The 21,854-nt window shown below is 37.5% G+C and overlaps 2 protein-coding genes across 5 annotated transcripts in view; one reads left to right on the top strand and one right to left on the bottom strand.

The window, feature by feature from the left end:
- Positions 1–409: 409 nt before the first annotated feature.
- The window catches only part of LOC131149879 (ribonuclease E/G-like protein, chloroplastic), a 58,382-nt gene continuing 36,937 nt past the window's right edge, over positions 410–21,854 (bottom strand). For 2 of the 4 annotated variants that reach the window (XM_058100670.1, XM_058100671.1), the window contains 5 exons: positions 11,203–11,275; positions 10,881–10,993; positions 10,558–10,677; positions 10,073–10,228; positions 8,416–9,016 (listed from right to left, as the gene is read on the bottom strand). In XM_058100670.1, coding sequence (XP_057956653.1) covers positions 8,837–9,016; positions 10,073–10,228; positions 10,558–10,677; positions 10,881–10,993; positions 11,203–11,275 — 642 coding nt within the window. In that variant the 3' untranslated portion in view covers positions 8,416–8,836. Of the gene's footprint in view, positions 995–8,415; positions 9,017–10,072; positions 10,229–10,557; positions 10,678–10,880; positions 10,994–11,202; positions 11,276–21,854 lie in introns of those variants that run through there. The other 2 variants (XR_009135314.1, XR_009135313.1) reach the window with 2 other exon arrangements.
- Positions 3,380–5,955, top strand: LOC131149881 (uncharacterized). The gene is made up of 3 exons (XM_058100672.1): positions 3,380–3,600; positions 3,738–3,796; positions 4,019–5,955. The coding sequence occupies exon 3, from the start codon at positions 4,050–4,052 to the stop codon at positions 5,742–5,744; it is 1,695 nt and encodes a 564-aa protein (XP_057956655.1). The 5' UTR covers positions 3,380–3,600; positions 3,738–3,796; positions 4,019–4,049; the 3' UTR covers positions 5,745–5,955.

Below are 21,854 nucleotides of genomic sequence, written 5' to 3' on the forward strand. Positions count from 1 at the left end.
TTCGCCACAAATTCAAAACACACCATAGAATTCCTTAACCAAGCCTTGAGTTGCAATGGAACTGCTGTGCACTTGTGATGGTCCAAGTGAATATTGACACTACCAATAACTATGAAGGATATCTTGATGTTATTCTTCACAAGTTAGACTATCTCTGCAATCCTTTGTGCACACTTTGATATATGGATGAATATGCAACAAATAAAATGATGTATTGTTGGCCGTGTGGAGTAACCTGGTAGTGGTCGTGTGGGTGATGGATAGAGGTCGTGAAAGAGGGAAATGAATGGAATCGTTGGATAGTTTAGTGGTCTCTCACCACCCGATCTCCGGGGAGAACGAACGTAGCCTCTCACCACTCAATCACAAGGATCAGAACAAGTTTAAACAAGCTCACAAAGACAAAGTCTTTAACTGAATAACAATATATTCTCTAGCTTACTATTGTTACAACAATTACAATGGAAATATATAGAGACTTCACATAGGGAAGGGGAAGACATAAACATAACTTGCTAAGCTAGCATGGGGGGACAAAATAAATGCACACAATTAATTCCCATGTAAGCATGGGAGACACAACTCTCAACACACTCACAATTTTCAAACATAATAAAAACTCTCATTTTCTAGACACACTTAATAAGCACACAACTTACAACACATATTAAATACTAAGCACACAACTTACAACACATATTAAATACTAAGTTCACTTGCAAGCTAAGTTATCTTGCAATAATACAAAGTAAGTCAAAGGGGAGGCCCAACCGTGTGGGGCCTAATATGGATCCATGTGGGGCCCATAAGGGGTCTTGATCTCAGATTTGCTTCGGCATCTCTACTAGGGTCTTTCTCACACTAAAACTTCTTCTAGATACACCATGAGTTCCTTCGTAGCAACGAACAAAAGGGGCATCTGGAGGTCGTCCATGTGTTATCATGTCGGCGAAGGAAACATGGACATCTGGACGTCGTCCACGTATCGTAACATCTGAAAATGACAAAAGGTAACGCATAATGATCCTCATCATGTATCTATTTTGTGTGAATGACATGTTATTGGCTAGGAATGCTTTAACTGAGGTTTATCAGTTGAGAACTTTGTTGAAAGTTTTTGACATGAATATGTTGGGTACGATCAAGATGGCTTTTGGTTTGCCGATTGACATGGACAGAGCTGCATGGAGATTAGTGTTATCTCAAGGTGGCTTTGTGAACGGAACCGCAGGGAGACTTCGTTTGCCGTCTCAGGGGGGTTCTATGGAGAATCGTTGTGAAACGTTTACCTCTCGGTACCCAAGGATGGGTTGTAATGTTCGGGATATGTCAAAATTCCCCATGATTGTGCAATGAGTTGTTTCGACAGGCAAGAGAGTGGATCGTCAGTTGTGAGATTTGTTGAAGACTATGCAGTGGACTTTGGTGATAGAAGACTTGAAGCAGTTTTTGTGTTTACTGTTGTGAGATAGTCTTATTGGAAGCCTAGGGTGAAGTCTTTAGGTGTTGAATCTACATCTGTATCAAGGTTGATGGTAGAAGTTGAAGTTGCCATCGACAAGTTCAAGCGACGTTGCTTGGACTTGGTGTTTGTCTCCAAGTGCTGGAAGGGAGATGGTCCAAACCTAACATTCCAAAGGTCAAGGTGGAGCAATGAGATATGTTTTTAGGTTCTCCTAAGGGGCGTATATTCGCCAAGGTGGAGATTGTTATGTTTTTGTGGCTCATATACTTGGAAGAGTGCATAAACAAGGAAGAAAACATAGTTGAAATCACCTGTGTTGATGGAGCAGCAGCAATTAGTCGACTAATAGGCCCAATTCGTTGACTGAAAGATACAGAGTTCAAAACAATTGCATTCTATCTGAATTCGTCGATGAATTGGCTCGAAACAGCATGCACAGACTTTTGAATTTTGAATATTTGGATGTTAATATGGTTGGGTTTCGGGGGAAAATTTTCGAGGAGGCTTATATATACATAGAATAAGTTGTATATGGTGTACTTTTGTGCATTTTGTGTGCCAAGGGTGCCAAGTGTGGTTGAAGAGAGAATTGTGAGGATTCTTGTATTACTCTTGTAATTTCTATGAAAAGTTACTGAATTCTTGTCGTTTGCTTCCGTGGATGTAGGCATTGTCGAACCATGTAATTCTTGGTGTCGTTGTGGTTGTTCTTACTTTCATTAACTTGTTGTGGTTGTGGTTTAATTCTATATATTCATCATTTGCTGCATTGTGTTTTTTTATTCTTCATACACAAATATATAATCTGCTATGCATGTTTGAGGGCATTTATCACAATAGAAGTCATATAAAAAAATTTAAAAAAAAAAAATCATAAAAGAACAAAAAATGAAAAATGAAAAATGAAAACATGCAATGTTCACACTCATTGACCAAAACCAAGAGTAACAATTTACAAGTTATGTCAATATAAATGCTATAGTGGAAGAGTTCTACAACCAAATGCATCGAGTCAATTTAAATAGCTTGAAGCTTGATTCCCACGTTGAACCTGACACACAATCAAAGCAGCAATTTTTTTCTTTTTGTTTTTGAAGGAAAATTGAGTGAGGCAACCAAGGTGCTTCTAAATCAGAGCTATCAAAGAATTCTTGGATGCACTTCAGACAATAAATTCAAATAAGGAATTGTTTCTGGAACTCTTGTAAGATACAAATACAATAATGCAAAAATTTTTTTTAAAAAAAAAAAAAAACAATTCACTTTTTCATGTTTAGTTATCTTAAAAAATTAAAAAAAAATTTAAAAATACATCAAATCAATACACACGAATTTGATTTTACAGATCATTAAAATTTAATTTTTTTAATTTTTAATTTTTATTTAATATAATAAAAATAAAATAAAAAATAAATCTACAATTTTTGTTCCCCTAAAATCTTTATCCAAATAGACTTATATTAGAAATCAAAATATGCCACAAGAGTTGCAGTATTTTTTTTGTTAGATAAATTTATTTCTTTTTTATCATTTTTCCTAAAAAATTTTCACATTAAATATAATTCTTGTGGCTGGAATTTGTGGAGCCTTTAATTTGTTATAATTGTGTATATATAATTTGAACTTTGAAGGTTAAATTATTAGTTAATGAGATGCTTCCTTTGAAAAATAAATAAATAAATCTAATTAATTAATTAGTTATTTACGGCTGATTAAGACGTGCTGTGACTTTTTTACATTTTTGCCCCTGTTAGCGTCGGTGCGTATTGTCTTCCACCAGTTCCCGTTGGCCAAGTTATTTGTTTAGGACAGCTGGAAAAGACAATCTGCGCCGCGATGCGCAATACGCCCACTCGGATCCTACCATCCACGCAATATCTGCCTACACACGTGGAAGCAGAACAGGATATCACTAGGCGCACAACGCCCACCGCTCACTTTAAAGGCCAGTGTTATAGTTTATCACCATCAGTCTCTGATTCCTCGCTCATCTGACCGCACATAATTACAAAAAAGAAATATGATGGAGAATCGAGCAGCCCAGCTCCGATCTCTTACTCCCAGTCCAGTCCAGTCCTGTGAGACGCGGAGAGATATGGCGATGCGAATGCAGATTTGATCCGCGCCTGAACAAGGTATGAAATCTTCGCTACTGGATGGAGGCCCGAATGTTCGATCTTCATGTGCCGTACTCGTGTTTTGATTTTAATTCATAATGAAATCATTAAATCTTAGTAGATTAATTTGATACTGTGTTCCCTTGTTCTTCCAGGGTCGCGTATTCATTTGATTACGATTCTGTTGAATCCTTCACAACTCGTAGGTTTCAAGGTCTGGACACACTCTTTTTCCATTCGTTTGAGCTGCTATCAATTCGCCTCCTGATCTATAACCCTAGTTTTTCACCCTAATCATTACATTTGCTGTTTGTTCACTGTCTCTTTTAGCTCTTTCATCGATTTTATTTGATATTCGAACTTTTAATTTTTTGAAATTCGAGCTCTTATTGTTTCATTTTTTGCGTTTCTTTGGATCTCGTGTTCCTCGTTGTAGAGCTAGGTTGAATTCTTAAGACACTGGTTCAATGATGTTTGGTCGGTCGGGGCTATCCAGAACCGGGAGTTTCCGGCCGGAGAACCTGGGGCAAAATGCCCTCGCGATGATTGGAAACCTGTGTTTTGCACTTTTTGTTGTTGGAGTCTTGATCTTCACCATCATTGCTGCCACTTACGAACCTGAAGACCCACTCTTCCATCCATCGACCAAGATCACAACTTTCCTCACGTCAATTTCCAATGCCACTTTTAAATCGGATAATACTGTTGTCAAGACTGGTGAGGATTTTATGCCTACGAATCAGTCAGCATTTGCCTCATTCATAAACATCACCGATGTTGATCAACCGGTACCTGAATCAGCCTCTCCCGAGTGTGAGGGAATCACGGATAAACCTATTGCCTGTTCGGACCCAGATGTCTTTCATACGATGATGAAGGCTGCTATAGAACACTTTAAGGACATCCATTTTTACCGTTTTGGTAAGCCTGTTACGGGATCAAATGATAGCACTTGTGACATGGCATGGCGATTTAGACCAAAGGAGGGAAAGGCTGCGGCATTTTACAAGGATTACCGTAGATTTGTGATTTCTAGGTCCCCAAGCTGCACTTTTACTGTAATTGGGATTGGAGACTACCATACAGGGGTGAATGCCAGGAAGAAGAAGAAGAATCAAAAACCAGGATTTGAGAAGCACACTGGGAAGCAAGAAAAGGTTCCTTCTTTGCCTGTAGTTGGGGAAACAGTAAACGATACCCTTCCTGAGGTTCAATCTGAGGGTTCGTTCAGTCATGGGAAGTTCTTGATCTATAGCGGTGGTGGGGATAGGTGCAAGAGCATGAATCACTATCTATGGAGTTTCCTGTGTGCGTTGGGTGAAGCTCAGTATCTGAACAGAACGTTGATCATGGATTTGAGCATTTGTTTATCTTCAATTTACACATCCTCAAATCAGGATGAGGAAGGAAAGGATTTCAGGTTTTACTTTGATTTTGAGCATTTGAAAGAGTCAGCATCTGTGTTGGACCACGGTCAGTTTTGGTCTGACTGGAATAAATGGCAGAAGAAAGACGGATTGAGTCTTTTTCTTGTGGAGGACTTCAGAATCACACCCATGAAGCTACATGATGTGAAGGATACTTTGATTATGAGGAAGTTTGGGTCTGTGGAGCCGGATAATTACTGGTATAGGGTTTGTGAAGGGGAGACTGAATCTGTTGTACAAAGACCATGGCACCTATTGTGGAAATCTAGACGGTTGATGGACATAGTGTCTGCGATTGCATCAAAGTTAAATTGGGATTTTGATTCTGTTCATGTTGTTAGAGGGGAGAAGGCAAAGAACAAGGATTTGTGGCCTAATCTCGCAGCAGATACTTCACCCGATGCACTTGTCTCATCCTTGAGAGACAAGATTGAGGATGGGAGAAACCTTTATATTGCAACAAATGAACCAGACAAATCTTTCTTCGATCCTTTGAAAGGCAAGTACTCTACTCATTTTCTTGATGAATACAAGGATCTCTGGGATGAGAATAGTGAGTGGTATTCTGAGACAATGAAGCTCACTAATGGGGTTCCAATTGAATTCGATGGGTATATGAGGGTGTCGGTTGACACTGAGGTGTTCTTAAGGGGGAAAAAGCAGATTGAGACCTTCAATGATCTCACCAATGATTGCAAGGACGGCATTAACACTTGCACTTCATCTGCCAGTTAGTTCCTAAACATGTCTCTGGCTATGTTCTTCTGCCATTTACTTCCTATTCGTGTTACTGCTGCATCAGGTGACAAGAAGTTGTATCTCTGCTTTGTTCTTTGTTGTTTTTGATTAATTTTAGCGTGTCAATTGGTTGTTTTTGCATACCACATTGAGTAGTGTTATCGGGAGTACTGTTATTTCTAGAGAAGCCTGCAGTCCTGTTTCATCATCTGAAATCTTTTGGATTTTAGAGGTCTTTTTTGGTTGTTAAAAACAGTATTTTTTTTTTTTTTTTAAATTTCCAAAAAACTACAAAAAGCTACCTTAATTTTCACTTCTTCAAAATTAGAAAGACATTAATAGAAGAATATTTCTGAAGTTGCTCATCCAAAAATTTGATTTCTGCAAAACAAATGAAGTTGGCATTTTATAAATTTGTATTTTTGAAAATTGGAAGTGAAAAAATAAGAACTTTTAGTAATAATAAACAGGCCTTTAGTTTTGTGTTGGATTTCTCTCTTGATGGGCCTGATCGAGCAGTATGGTTTCATTTGGGTAAATCCAATCATTCTCATTAGTGGGTACTTGATCGATCAGTCCAAGGTTTCCTTCTCATTTTGGTCTGCTGGCATTTTAGTGTTCCCTCCTGGAAGTCATTGACGGGTTGTAGTAGAATTCTTCTAATGAATTTAAGGCCTCAGCCAATTTTCCCTTGTTATTAAGATTCTTAAGAAGAATTCAACAAATAGCTTATGCGGTGCTAAAAACTAAAGATTGAAAATGTGTTTGGTTAATATTTTCAACTAAAGTAAAATTAAAACGTGCTTGGTAACACATAGTGGAAATAAAGGAAAATCAATTGGGAAAATAAAAGTGGAAGAAAACAATAAAAGATGTAAAGAGTACAAACGGGCAATCAAAGAATAATTGTAACTAGAAGTTCATAGCACAAAGCATGGGATTCTCCCATTCTTGTGTTTCCAGAAGCTTCCCCAAGGGCTGCTTCTCCTCTTAAATCTCCTTTTAACTTTTAATCTCTTCTCCCCTTCCTGTTCGCCACCTTCATCCATCTGCATCCTTTAACGGCAACATTGCCACAATTTCCAAAACCACTTAGTGGTTTCCAAAAAAAATTGGAGAAGCTGTTGCTAATTTTTTTGTCAGCAACAAGAAACTATCCTGTTTTGGCACTATTGTGCAATGTAAACAAGAGAGAGAGAATGAAAATAATACTGAACAATTTCGTGGCATGTTTTAGCACCCACTAGACTTAGATTTGTCGACATATTCACCAGAGAAAAGCAAAAACATCACAAGGGGGGTAGACTGTCTCTTTTAATTTTTATTTTTATTGATATTTTTGTTTTTATTTTTTGGCAACAAGCAACTAAAACTAACATATTCAGCAGTCATGTATAATATAATTAAAAATAAAAATATTCTTAAATTTTCTAAACATTTGGTAGTAGACTTCATTCCAGAAAATTGCTATTTTTACTACTTCAATTGTGATGTACGGGATTGTTCTTATAGCCTTGGACAAAAACGTGGGTTTAAAAATTGGAACTTATAATGCTTCCCCAGTGCAAGGGAAAAATTTATGGCACTGACTACTACCCTGCAACCCTTGGGAGATTAAGAAATCGATAGACCATCCTATCTGAATTCTAAAATATTGTTCGTACATCTTGTGTATGATAAGATCAAGAGATGTATGGGCAATTCAACAGAGTTTTTAGCTTTTTTTTTTTATCTGATTTTATTGATCAAAATGGATATGTACAGAAATTCTGAGCATACCCAAGAGAGGAAAAGTCATAGCTCCCTATCAAAATAAATTCAAAACAAATACAATCAACCTGAGCATTTCCTGGGACTTAAAAAGTCATCAAACTCAAAAGTCCAAGAACATACAAAAACAGAGTTTCTAACTTGGTACCACAAGAGGTTGTGATATCATGCTTGTCCTACAAGTTGTTCTAACGTCATGACTAGTTTTGAATTTTGTATCCATTGCGAGTTTTGGGTTACATATTCATTGTGGTTGGGCAAGTTTATCCCTATATCACGTGAGCAATTTCTTATAAGCTTATGATATAGTAAAAATTCCTAAGAAAGTTATTTGAGGAGTAGACTCATATCATGTTAACCGAATAACTTAAAAACTTGATGTTATTGTGCTTGTGCTTTTTGTTTGTATTGAGTGCTTAATATTGCTTCCGCACTTAAAATCTATTATTCTATGAATTTTCAAAACATTCAATTCATCCAAAGGCGCCCCCCAATGCGATAAGAATGCAGATTACAGATGACCCTCATCTCTTTTTTTCATCCTCATTATTTTTTCCTAAAAGGAAAAAACCTACCATCTGCATGAGCTATCGAACTCAAATTGTTCATTTACTAGAAGTGTTCAAAAAAGGTTCTCCAATTTTCTATCTGTTAGGTTTTCATCCTGCACATAGTTTTGTTCTGTTCTCATCTTTTGAGGGCTTCTCTTGATATGCAATTTTATTTTATCTTATATGCAACACTATAAATTTGCGTTCCAGGCAGTGGCATGAACCCTTTCAACATTGTCCCAAAAATATTCTCAATGGGTTTTATATGGTGAAATGAATGCTTTGAAGAAATTGTATGTTGCAACCAAGTTCGTTCTAGAAATGCACCAACACGGAAACGCAAGAATTATGAGCTTATGTTGGCCCCCAACAATAAAGTACTGCTGTCTGCTGGCTTATATTGGCCATTCTCTTCATTGAATGCTTGAAATATTTATCCTCAGGTAATAGCTCGAAACTGGCTACAAGAAACTCTAATTGGTACAATGGGGAGAAAAGAAAAGGGGGGGAAAAAAAAAAACTAACGTGTTCTATGGGGCTCCTCAACCGCATTTAACAGCTACAGAAATTAATACAATTATTAATCAATGGGGAGAGAAACATAACAATTGCATGGCCAAGCTTCATTAGAACGGAATTCATCAATTCAAAAAAAAAGGTGGAGGAAATTACCTGACTCAACTACATGCCGCCACCAACAAAAGATGCACGAACCAAAACCAGTGTCTTTGAACAGAAAGGGGAAAAAAAGCAACGAATCTTGCAATTTCATCTCTCATGGGTCTTTGATTTCTTGACAGGAAAAAGAGTAACTTTTCTGCTGGGATTATAAGTTCCAGCCTCTGCAGATTGCAACATGGAAATGGGAACTTGATGTCGATTACCATTCACTTTGTCATCTGTAATTGGTTTTACCTCAAACGCACCTCTGGTAAAACCTCTGGCAACCTGAGGTGATCAAAAGAAACCAACTTTCTATGTTAACATACAGAAGTCCCTGATATTACTGAGAATCCACAACATAATGCGCAGCACAGGAGCTCCAGTAGGGTGACAACTGAACAGAACTTTTGTTGAATAGCTTAAATTTGAGTGGACTCAATTCAAGTTTATTCTCACCGGTTCAAGCTCAAGTTTGAATTTGGGGTATTAGTTCTCAGAACTCAAACTCAATATCTCGAGTTTCGATTTAATTGCACACCTAACCTCCATTGTATATAGTAAGATATTCATGGAACCTCAAATATTCATTTTTGACAAAGAGAATGTGATGCAAGCAATGGGGAGGAGGCAAACTTATTATTATGCACAGGCAACAATAAGAAATTCTCCGAACAGAAAGGAACAATTAGCTGAATTGAAAATTTATGAGGATGACGAATAGAGGCTCAGCACATGGATGGGGCTGAGAGGCTGCAGTTATTAATTCAATGTGAATGCTTTGGGATAGTTGATCTAACAGTATACGTATTTAAGCATGTTATATCTAAAAAAATTGAACTAGAAAACTCAAAACTAGCAAAGCTTTGCGCCATGTATAATGGCAGTTACTTGAAACAGGAATTGGCTGAAATGTGAACGCAGCCTGAAACCCTGTTCCTTTAAAGGTTTTCAGTAAGCCTATGCAGAGAAATGAAATGTGGCAAACATTAAAGAAAAGTCAGTTACCTAGAACTTTTGATGTCAGTAAAAAGTTTATCAGAAAAAAGTAGTTCATTTTTCACATGAAACATTATCCAACCAAAAATGTTGAAAAGGGATTTGGGGAAATTATTTAAAAATAAACAGTTACGTAGGGTTGTGCTTTGGTGAATACTCATAGGTGCAAAAAGTGAGGGAAAACCGTTTTATTTCCAGTTTCCTTGCACTTGTTCCATCAACAGAGTTACAGAGCGGAGCCCAGGAAAGCATTGGGATCATTTAAGAACAAATGTGATTCTCTGATTTGAGGATCCTAATGCTTGAAAAGAAGTTGAGAAGAAAATCATTGCCAACCAGGCATACCTTTAGAAGAATCCAAACTTTGAGAGAACTGCTCAAGGTTGCAAGTCTTGTCTTTTTCCCTGAAGTTAAGTGGTTACACATGTAATGGTCAACTCTCAGTATGAATCTTGGCCAGGACTTTGGATTTTCTGGCTCTGGTTTCTTATCCATCATTGCCTGATATAAGCAGGAGAAACATTATCATTACTACAATATCAAAACCTTACCTAACAAATTGAAAGCTTCTCAAACCTATGTTTGTTAAAAAAATTTGATGCTTTATTATTTATTTTATTTTATTTTTTTGGGGGACAGAGGGGCAAGGGGAAGCCAGTCTTTAGGTAAGCATATTTAATTAAAAGAAAAAAAAAATTACAAGAATTTCCATGTTCCATCCCCAACAGTACGATCATCAAATTTTACTCATTTCTTGTGTCACATTTTAGAATTAATACACTATATAGAGAAAAAGACAAGCATTTCCATAATTGTAAACTATTACTTACAAGAAATCGACAAATTTCATGTTCTATTTTTGAAAAGGAGGTTTCCAGAGCTTCAACTCTCCCAGTTGCATGACAGCAAGCGCACGGTTCACTGATCATGAATGTCACACTGGGTCTAACCTGTCCAACATTGTACCATAGTTTTCCTCAGAACAAAAGAGAATATAATGTGGTATTCACAATTCAGTGGAGGTTCACCATCAAGGTAACCCTATAGTTGGGATGAATTTTATAATATATCTTGCATATTTTTGTTCATCCCTTGCATAATTTCTTTAAGAATAAATAAAGAGAAAACATCCATTTAAAACCAATTAACATACCCTTTTCCTTGTTATTTCCATAAGTCCGTGCTTCGACAACTCAGAAACTTTAACCATTGATCTGTCCCTCTCGACAGCCTTCTTAACTTCTTCATAGACCAATCTTTTATTTGCTGAAAGATAATATGGGGTCAACAAAAAAAATGAAGGACAACATTAGAGAGAGAGAGAGAGAGAGAGAGAGACAGAGACAGAGAATGCACACTCAATAATAATCGCAGGAAGCATAATTTGTCATGTTTTTCAAGAGATTGTCCATTATCTTTAATCATAGGACCGTAGAATTTTTTGAAGCATTAAAAAGAAAAAAAAAATAACTTACAGTCATCCATCATATCGATGAAATCTACCACAATAATGCCACCAATGTCCCTCAGTCGTAATTCCCTTGCAATCTGAAATAGTCGATTATGTCGATTGTCAATAAATTTCTAAGTAACTTATTTTGTCCAAACAAAAATAAGAGACAGAATGGTGAGATAGTATTAGCTATTATCTTGAACCTTTTGAAAGAAAAAAACCAATAGCAGTCAACAAAATATAACCATGTAAGGCCAGAACTAGCAAAGGTGTCACTGTCAATGCCAAGAAATTAAAAGACAATCACACAGGTGCAATGTCAGGATCAGCATTCAGAACACATATATGTTGGCTTAACCAACATGGCAAAAAAATGTCCTTGTCAAACTTTTAAAAAAGAAAAATCTTCGTTGCTGTTTTTTCCCCTCCTAAAACTGTTTTGCCCTCTTATTCCATCGGGCCACCAACCCTTCCCCTCCCCCTCCCCCTCCCCCTCCCCACCTCAAAAAAACAAAGGTGAGTAGGAGCAGAACAGAAATATATCTTAACCTCTAATAGGTTGCAAAAATTCAAAGTTTCTTATCAGTCAAAGAAAAATTAAAAAGAAAATGATTAAAACAAGCATTTAATCCTATGATTAACTTCATGAAGCTATTCATTAGTAAAATGGATAACAAACACCCACCCAGTCAAAGCTATTAATTAGCTTTGTGAAACTATACCCTCCTCTTTCTCAGGCTGCGGAACGGAAGCACTCCTGATGCTGGTAGTAGGGAAGTTCTTGAAAAGGGGGTAGAGAACCTACACTGTACTAAATAGGGCTCCAACAGAACGAGGCAAAATCACTAGGAAGCTTAAGCATGAGAAGTAGCAACTGGAGCATGTAAAGAACTCTGATGGCTAGAGAGAATCTTTGAGCTGGAGCAACTCTGAGAAAGGGCGGATTCATGTGCATGTGTGTGTGTGTGTGTGAGTGTGTGTGAGTGAGAGAGAGAGAGAGAGAGAGAGAGAGTTCAATTGCTCAAAGTGCCAAAAGACCGAAACTGAGGTGGTTGAGGTCAGGGAGAGGCAAATTTGTGTTAGCCTCAAAACAATGTTAAACCTGGAGCACATATTGCAAATGACATGTGGCTAGGAAAAGACTAAGGGGTCTTTAACAAACCCTAGTTTAAGTACATCAAACCAAGACTCTCAAGAGCATCCTAGGATTGGAATTGGTAGACCCTCCATGTGCCCAACAACCAATTCTGCGCATGCATGTTGCAAGTTCAAACTCCTGCTAGGATGCAAGAACTAGATAGTTGACAAATAGATCATAATTATGAACACACAAGTTAAATGTGGAACAAATTTATAATTGATGGAAAATACACATTTACATTTAACAACCCCTGCCCCCTTGGGAACCCAAATGAGAAGTCCGCAAGGTAACTCAAGAAGTTTTTGTGCATCAAAATTTGTTAAATGCAAAAGAGAAACAATGCCAAGTAGGAGATTTAGAAAAAGCAGGGTAGCTCGAGTTTCAGGAAATAAAACAGGAGGATGTTCCATTGTTCCTAAGATATAATAGGGGCATAGCACAAAAGATATGATCACATATATGATTACAAGCATCAAATACTGCAGGAAAGAATAGAAGCATTTGGGAAGGATGGGGAGAGATATGCATGCCATTCTCTTTGAGCACTCGAAAAAAGCGGACAGACGAGTTGAGAGTGAACTCCAAGGAGAGTAGAGGGCAAACAGCATGGAGCCAAAAGCTAAATGAGGCTCATCTTTATCCATTCATCAAGGTAAGCCTCAAAATACTTGTTTCTGTTCAATGCAAAAGGAATAGAACATGCTCGTTCAACAAAAAAGAGAAAAAATCTTTTCATGCATGGTAAAAAATTATACATGGAACTTGACAAGGTTAAATACTGAGGGGCTTGCCCTTGTGGAATATGGCCTTCACCTCAGATGAGGACTTGCCCCTGCACAAAGGGATTGACTCTCCTAAGAGGCTAGCTACCATGGGGATGGCTTCTACATTGGCTGGCTATTGTGAGCTCAAGAATTTTTTATTTTTTATTTTTTGAATAAAAGAACAAGGAGAGAAATTTTCTTATGAGGAAAAAAAAAATACCATAAAGCGTATTGTAACAAGTGATGAGCTCCGAAATCTTGCCTATCAACCAAATTCCCCTGCTTCAATCACGAGGGATGTAAATAGGACGGATTTGGAGCGAAAAGGGCAGAACTTGAATCCAACCAGCCAAAAATCATCTGTCCTGAATATTATATGTATCCGCATTCCTGCCTTATTAGGTGATCCACCTCCCACCAAGGATCCAAATCCCTCCTGCTAACTATAATATAAAATTATAAAACAAATACTTATCTTATTTGAATAAAAAAAAAAAAAACCAACGATAACTATGTTTTATATTATAAAAAAATTATTTATCTTACTTTAATATAATTATATTGTCAATAAAACTTAACTTACTAGTACTATAATAGAATATTATAAAATAAAATGACAATGTTACATTAGGAAGCTATGAACAACTGATTGAAAATATTATATTTATACACAAACAGTCATACATGCATGCATGCATATTTTTGTTTGTTTTCTAATGAGGTATTGTCTGCCCAATATACATCGGATGTGGGATTGTGACATTCTACCCTGTCTAACCTCTAACGTCCTCATCAAAGTGCCTCAGCTTGGTCCCACATGATAGTACTCCCAGGGTAGTGGTCTTGGGCCCAACCCGAGTGAGGTATTGTCCATTTTGGCCCACTGGCCTCATGGATTTGTCCTATAAAAGGCGCCTCACAAAGTTGGAGCCCAAACCATCCTTGTAAGTCCAAGATTTCCCTAGTATGCATCCATCGTGGGACTGTGACAGGTAGCAATATTCAAGGCAGAGCAGACCTAGGACATGAGAATACAGCTCCCACTTATTGCCAAGAATCTTGCTCAAGTCATAAAGTTAGTCCTAACTACAGCCATAATCTGTTTAGGAAATTACCAAATCTAACCCTATGGGGACAAAATGATGGGGGATATCAAAGACTTCACTGTATTATTAGCACAAATGTTTGGACTAACCCCTCATTTCTCATTGGCTTGGGTTGTAGGATTTCATGCATTCATACACATAGCATGTGTGAGGACTACAGCAAAGAAAGTTGGGACTGTACAAAAGGGCACTCCACATATATGAAGAAACTCAAAAGCAAGGAAATTCCAACTTGGATATAAGTCACTTCATCTGGAATAGATAGCCCAAGTGAGGAAGGTTGCTCATCCAAACTAGACAAGCAGGAATCTATTCACCTACAAGCTTGGGGTTTTTCCATCACTTTATGGCAAGGAAAATGCCGAGACCACACAATCACAAGTGAATCCTTCTACGCAGAGGTGAAGAAGCATAAAGGGTATAGGACAACAAGGCAAAGGTCAGCACTTCAGTCAATTATGCTAAAGCAGCAGCTTAACCGGCGTGCTTATGTTTCAGATTTTAATGCTATGCTTCAAGAAGTGTAGGGAGAAGCGAGTTGGCAAAGTACTCAAAGGCACAAGCCACATTGAGGCATAAAGGGTATCAAGAGCCTAGATGCAAAGCAAAGGCACACACCTCACAAAGATAAGGTACACATTTATCAAAAAATTTTGTATACATTCCCATTAATATTTGAATTTTAAAAAAAACCAAAAATATTCAATACTGAACATTAATGAATATTATAAAACAAATTTTCCTTAATATGCAATGTCATGGTTTAAATTCCACAACATAGAAGCAGAAATAAGCAGCAAGAAAAATAAATAAATAAAAATAAAATAAAGAGAGAAAAAGCAGCAGCAGAGCAGCTCTGACCTAGAAATTCCAGAAAACAGGACTCAGTGTTCATGCAAGAAATTTCAGATAAAAAAGAAGAAATGCCAAGAGAAAGAAGTGCTTCGAGAAAAAGCTGCAGAGGTTCCAAATAAAACAGGAAAAAAAATAAAAAAAGATGAAAGGAGGCTGGGAGCAGCTCTGACCAAGGGCAGCAGAGCAGTCCAGAAGAAGAAAGAATAAGAAAAGAAGACAAAGAGCAGAATATCAGAAATTTAACAGAGTGCCAATAATTCAAAAAACAAAAGACAGAAAGGGGAGAAATTAAATTTAAAAAGAAAAAAAGAAGAAGAGAGATACAACTCTGACAAAGAGCTGCAGACGAGGCTAGAGGAAGAAGAAGAAAAGAAGACTGAGAAGAGCATAAATTTTGGGGAAAATAGCCAAATTCCAAAGTAACAGCAAAAAACAGCTGCTCTTACTAAGAGCAGCAGAATCACTGATTTTTGTCAATCAAGAAAGAGAATGAGAGTTGGCATTGGGAATCTAGGATTAGCCTTCAGAGGCAGCTCCCTGCCAGCTTCATGGGATACTGAGAATTTTCTTTCCTTTTTTTTTTTATTTTTTTTGCAAGAGAATGCTGACTCGCATAGAGTTGAGAGACATCATATGCAAAATAAAAGAAGAAATTACCATTGCTTTTCACCATTTTTTACACACACAATTCAGATGGCTGAGATTAAAAGATGGATTAAAAAAAGAATAAGGTAAACATGCATAACATGCACCTCACACACCTTTGATCACTATGCCGATTGGGGGGATTCAGTGCACCACAATTGCATCCAGTTGCAAGGGAAAAATTGATGGGCAAGGTTGCTGGATGCAATACTTATTAGTGCTTGATTAGATATTCAACCAAATAAAGATATGAACATGTGCTAAAATATCCTGATTGGTAGGATGATGACCTATGCTCTTCTGGTCTATTAATGTGAGACCGAATTAACCCCAGTGGATGTGTATGATGTCATGAGGTTGAATTGCTTTACAAAGATAGATTTGAGACAAATTGATGGTCTTGATGAGGTAGATTTGACAACCATTACCTTCCTACAAGGATGCATCACAGAATTGAGACATTGTAGTACCCCTAGAAGGACAATCTTCATCTACTGGATCTTCCTTTTCCAGTGCTGAAGCAAGACATGCACATGGTCATCTAATTCAAGATGGAAGGGGTCAGGGGATCACAAGTTGGCTATTAGCTCTCCCAATTCAAGATGATGGGGTCAGGCGGTCAAATGTTGGCTCTTGGCTCTCTTGCTGTCTTTCACATGTGCCAAGATGAGGAAGTTAGCCTAGGAGTTTTTCTTACAATCATGAAAGTAGAGAAGGGTCATTTGAAATAGATGCCTTCTAAGGTTCCATGAACCATCACATGGATATGTATAATGAGACAAGATTTATGATTGATGGGTCAATTTGTATAGATGACCTACATTGAGTCTTCATTCTTGTAGATGTTTCCCTGGAAGTAGTTTACTGCTCCCAAGCACTATTTTCCTTCTATCTTTAACTCAGGATTCTCCTTCTAACTTTAATTCATGATCCGAGGATTCTTCCTAAGAGACGCATATAGACTTTCATTAACCATGAGAAGGATTTCATCTTCCACCATTATCTGCCGCCTCGCCCTCTATCAAGGTCTCACAGGTAGTTATCTACCTGGGAGAATTTTCACATGATATTTAGTTGAGAAATTTTGGAAGATTAAAACTTAAATTTTTTTTACCCACTTGAATGGGTGCGTGTCCAGTCAGTTATACTTCCACTCCATATAGCACTTCGTTTTGGATACGATCAGGCCTTGGCACATCATTTTGTGACACGATTTTGATGGATGCAAGCAATTTCTAATTTGTTGACAGATATCTTCTTGGAGGTTAGGTTGCTACAAATCCCAAGGGGAGATGAGCTAGGGATGCATGGAGTCTCTAAGAAAGAATGCGAGCATAGCAATAGTGAGGATGGATGCTGTCAAGAGGAGAGTGAGAAGGGAGCGGACAAGCAAGGGATCCTCCTCTTGGATTAATATTGATTGGCTCATTGTACACCTTCAAACCAAACTGAAGTTTCACATTCTTAGCGCCTTGAGCATAGAATCACTTCATCTTTCCAGATTTTCCACATCAAAATCAGGATTGTCTAATTTTAGTTCAAGTTCTTCCGGAATTCAAACTCATTTTGCTAGTTGTAAACGTGCAAAATAACCACTGTTCTCAAGATTGTGGAATTGACCAACATCAAATTTGCTTTTGCACAGTTATAAATTAACTATTAATTATATTATGTTATCATTCTTGCTGGTCAAAATTGGCAGTGGTTGGTTGTGATTTGTAAATGTGCAATATTACTGCTTTGCTGTAGATTGTGGAATCGACGAACAAGCAACGTCAAATTTGCACATGCACAGTTTTAAATTAATTATTAATTATATTATGTTTGTATTCTTGCAAGTCAAAATTGGCAGTGCGCTTCGCAATTGCCCACAAGTACATGTGATGGGGTCTTTCCCAATCCCAATTGTGAGATGTTCTAAGAGGCCTGGCTTGGTGGGCTTGAATCAGGGTATTTTCTCTCACCTTAATTATGTGTCATGACCGAACTCAGTCAATAATTGGGTGTGTGTGCGCGCGCAAGATCATGGCTAAGAGAAAAGTAGGCACTCAAATATTCAACCTACTCAAGATACTAAGAATGGGTTGGATTTTGTCGATCTCCTGCTGACCGTGAAGAATGTCTAGACTTTGCCACCTACATAGCCTGTATAATGTAGAATTGTAGATGCTTTCAAACCTCCAACAAAAGGTGTTTAGGAGGACACTAAAATACTTAAATAAGTAGGCTACCATCAGTTAAATGGTTCCCACATCCACCACGATTTCATAACCTCAAGGGGCTAACTTGAACCATGCTGCCAATTTACCTCCAATTAGGAACCCACTAGTTAATCCTTCATCCATCTGAACACCTTCACATGCCATAATCCACACTTGAGCTTCTTGGCAATTGCCTATATCTCCTCTTTGTCACTAGAACATCCATTATTTGTGAGCAACAGAACTCTCCTCCCCTCTCAAGAACCCCCTACACACTAGCAAGTTGTAACATGGCTTCGCCTAATCGCACTAGCAAGTATTCATCCATCTTTATCTAAAAGACCAAGAAACTTTTTCTTTTGGCAAACAAAGAAATTTTATTAGAGAGGGAAGAATATACAAGAAGAAAAAACGAAAAAGAAAAATCAGGGAGAATAAAATCCACCCTTTACATCAAAAGTAAATAATTACAACTCTCACAGCCTAAGCCCAAAAATCAAGCTGAATGCAACAGAGCCAACCAGTCCCGGTGCATGTCTTCCAAAGAGATGTGGTGACAGAATCCATTTGCTGACACCCACAACAATGAAAGATAAACCTCTAAACGTGATGGTACAAAACACCTTCAACGTGATGGCCAGGACTTAACTTTCTACTTGGTTGATGTATTCTTCCTCTTGACTTGGTTGATGTATTCTTCCTCAAGTGTTTTTATGCACATGCTTCTCTTTTCTTACCTATGATTATGCTTGGATGACTTGCAGTGAATGAATGGGGGAACTCTTTGTCTTCCTTCTTTATTTTCCTTTAGACAACAGAAAATTCAAAGGAACCACAAATAAATAGTGCTTCTCATAAACATATATAAACTGAATATTCCTCTTTTCCTCTCATTACTTGGCATGGAATACATACAATAGAAGAGCCTTGCACGTTACAATATTACTCATGAAATTTCTTTATTCACTGAAAGTTGATTGGAAAAATTTTACAAATGAAATTTCTTTATAACTGAATGTTGATTGGAGGAGTTACACTGCTCAGTTTTTGATTGATCAATTTACAAATTACAGTGCCTGCTACAGGAATTTCATGGACTATGTAACACCTTAGGAGAGAATCTATGTACATAAAGTCCACAAAACACATGATTGGCTGCTGACAAAGCAAAACCTCCTTGGAAGGATCTTCTTTTGACTAGCTTATTGCAGGCAGTACTCAACCTTCGGCTGTTGGCCAAGTACTAGTCAGATGTACTGTTTCTATTTCAAGCATGGTTTTAACTAGCGGTAGCAGGTAGCATAACGTAGCGATAACAGGAGTAACAAGAATTGAGAGTAGCAAATGTTACATAACAGCAAGAAGGTGTAACAATCGTGAATTTTTTCAAGCACACACAATCTTGTGTATTGGTATATTTTGCCTGTTTTAAACTCCTTAACTTGTCTGTTTTAAACTCCTTAACTCTTTAAAAAGAGTTTTTAGTGTATTTTGGATCTTTTAGTTCAACTTACATTGTTTAGCAAGGGCAATGAATTTCACTTTTGCCTTAAATCACTATTGGAAGAAAAACTACATAAATATATACATACAACGGAGAGTACCCCATTCTGAAAGAAGTTGGCATCCTTATGAGCTTTCAATAAGTGACACTCCTAAGGGTCAAAGGCTATCCCCAATTAGCACACATGATATAAAGTTGAGATGCATCACTAAACATGGTGCACCAGAAGTATCCAAAGATTCCAAACCTTTTAAGTTCACAATAAAGGATAGACCTTCCTCAATAATGTTCATGCCCTTGCCTCAACATTTTATAATCTTTTTGAGTGGAGACACACCAAGATAGCACCTTATTATACCCTTAACTGTAGGGGTAAAGGACACTGACCTCCTATGAAGTTTGGCAAAAAGACACCAACCTCACATGAGGTTTCAAAAATCCCAAGGACCTCCTTTGAGGTTTCAAGAATTTCATAGACCTCCCCCTAAGGTTTGCCAAAAAGATATTAACCTCCCCTTATATTTTTCAAAAAGATAAAGTTTTAAGGGGTGTAAGTGTCCCAAAAATCAAATGTAAGGGGGAGGGGGCCATGGGAGTTTTGAAACCTTAGGGGAAGTCTATAGAATTTTTTAAACCTCAAGGGAGGACCCTGTCTTTTTTGCCAAACCTCAAGGGAGGTCAATGCCTTTTGCCCTTTCAAGGGGCAAGGGTGAGGATTACTAGCATAATTTTATAAGAAACCAGCTCCTTGAAAGAATTTCCTTCTTATACAAGATATCATCTACTATAAAAAAACTAACAATTTCATTGTTCTACAAGTGAAAGTTCTCCTATAGATGGAAATAGATGGAAATGCCAAACTTGTGTTTACCTTTTAGGACCAGTATGCAAACACTAGAGTAGCCAAGGCATTTGCATGTTGATTAGCAACCTTGGTGCATATACACATTTGATGGCTCAAAACTTATTCCTCGGGGAATGCACCTATGTAAGGAGCAATTGGAGGTTCCATAAGAGGAAAGTTCCATTTCATCTACTTGACAACAAGAATACACTCACCATGTATGCATAAAGCTTAGATTCTAAGACTAGTTATGACCAGAAGTTCAAGTATGAAAAACTCATATTCTGCCTCATTATTTGTACAATGAATATCCAATGTTTTTTCTAGGGGCTGGACCTTGACAAGGCACCAATGAGATTCAATCCACATCTAATTTCCAAAAAAACATGTCTTGACACCATTGGGGAAGCGTTGAAACTTTTTTCTAAGGATAGCACTCTTGGACCCAAAGCCATAGAGAGAATCTCAACCCAAGTCCATGAAGATGTTCTTTCAACCAAAAATTGGAGTTGTTGACGCATGATTAAGATTTGACCAATGTATGATTTTAGAAATAATTCCCCTAGAATAGTAGTCAAGGATATGAAATTTCCACCATGCCTCGAGGAGATGGTTTGTTGACCTAGATTAGGGAGAGAGGCTTTTAACTCAACTCAATGGAATCATCAACTAAACTTAGTGATATAAGCACCATTCCAATGACTACTCAAGCAATCGTTCAACATCAAAATATAAGTCCTACTTTGATTTTTGGTTACAATAAGTCAGGACTCCTCGTGCAATGGTGTCAAATATAACCTCACCATGTTGAGATGAAACTAGGCCAAAAGGTATGCAAGAGCTTAAGCTATGGCAAAGCAACCATGACGTCAACCAAGTAGTAAGAACCATTTGGTTGTTGTTCCAAAAAGAGTTGGCATAGTGAGAACTACGAAGGTACTTGATTAAATTAGGATTCATCACCAAGAGTATCTTGTGCCCAATGGATAATGCCAAAGGTTTTTAGTGGCAAAGACAAGTGACAAGCAATGCTTTTGAGTGGAGTAATTATCATCACTCTCAAGAAAATATCAAATTTAGTAATAAATTGGGCATTCTTCATTGCTTCTTGTTCCAGTAGGCCTCACAAAGTTCTTAGTGATGTGAGATACACCCCCATGAGAATATCCTTCATTGGCATGGTTATGGTAGCTACGATAGAAACCATCCTCTTTATTCTATCAAAAGCTTCCTGCTCACCTCCCTACTCAAATGGGCCATCTTTCTTTAACAAGTTCTTAAATGGTGTTGAGATCTCAACCAAGGCTTGGATCAACCTCCTTATGTATAACACCTTGCTCATAAAGTTGTTGAGTTATTTTTAGTGGATTGGGGGAGGCATTACTTGAACAGCCTTCTTCTTGTCGTAGGGGACAAGGTAAATATCCTTCTAATTAACCATGAACCCAAGAACTTCTTAAATGAAACCCTAAAGGCACACTTAAAGAGGATTCATCCTTAGCTTGAACCATGGACCAAACACTCTCCTCAATTGTATTAGGTGATCTTTCACCATGGATTTTAGTACAATGTCATCCAGTAGTCTTCCATGATATTATGCATCATCTCATATAA

This window comes from Malania oleifera, chromosome 2 (genome assembly GCF_029873635.1).
Source record: "Malania oleifera isolate guangnan ecotype guangnan chromosome 2, ASM2987363v1, whole genome shotgun sequence".
Lineage (NCBI taxonomy): Eukaryota > Viridiplantae > Streptophyta > Magnoliopsida > Santalales > Ximeniaceae > Malania > Malania oleifera.

Bases quoted from the DNA above. Each gene is read 5' to 3' on its own strand.
- LOC131149881 (XM_058100672.1), top strand. From the start codon at position 4,050: ATGATGTTTGGTCGGTCGGGGCTATCCAGAACCGGGAGTTTCCGGCCG.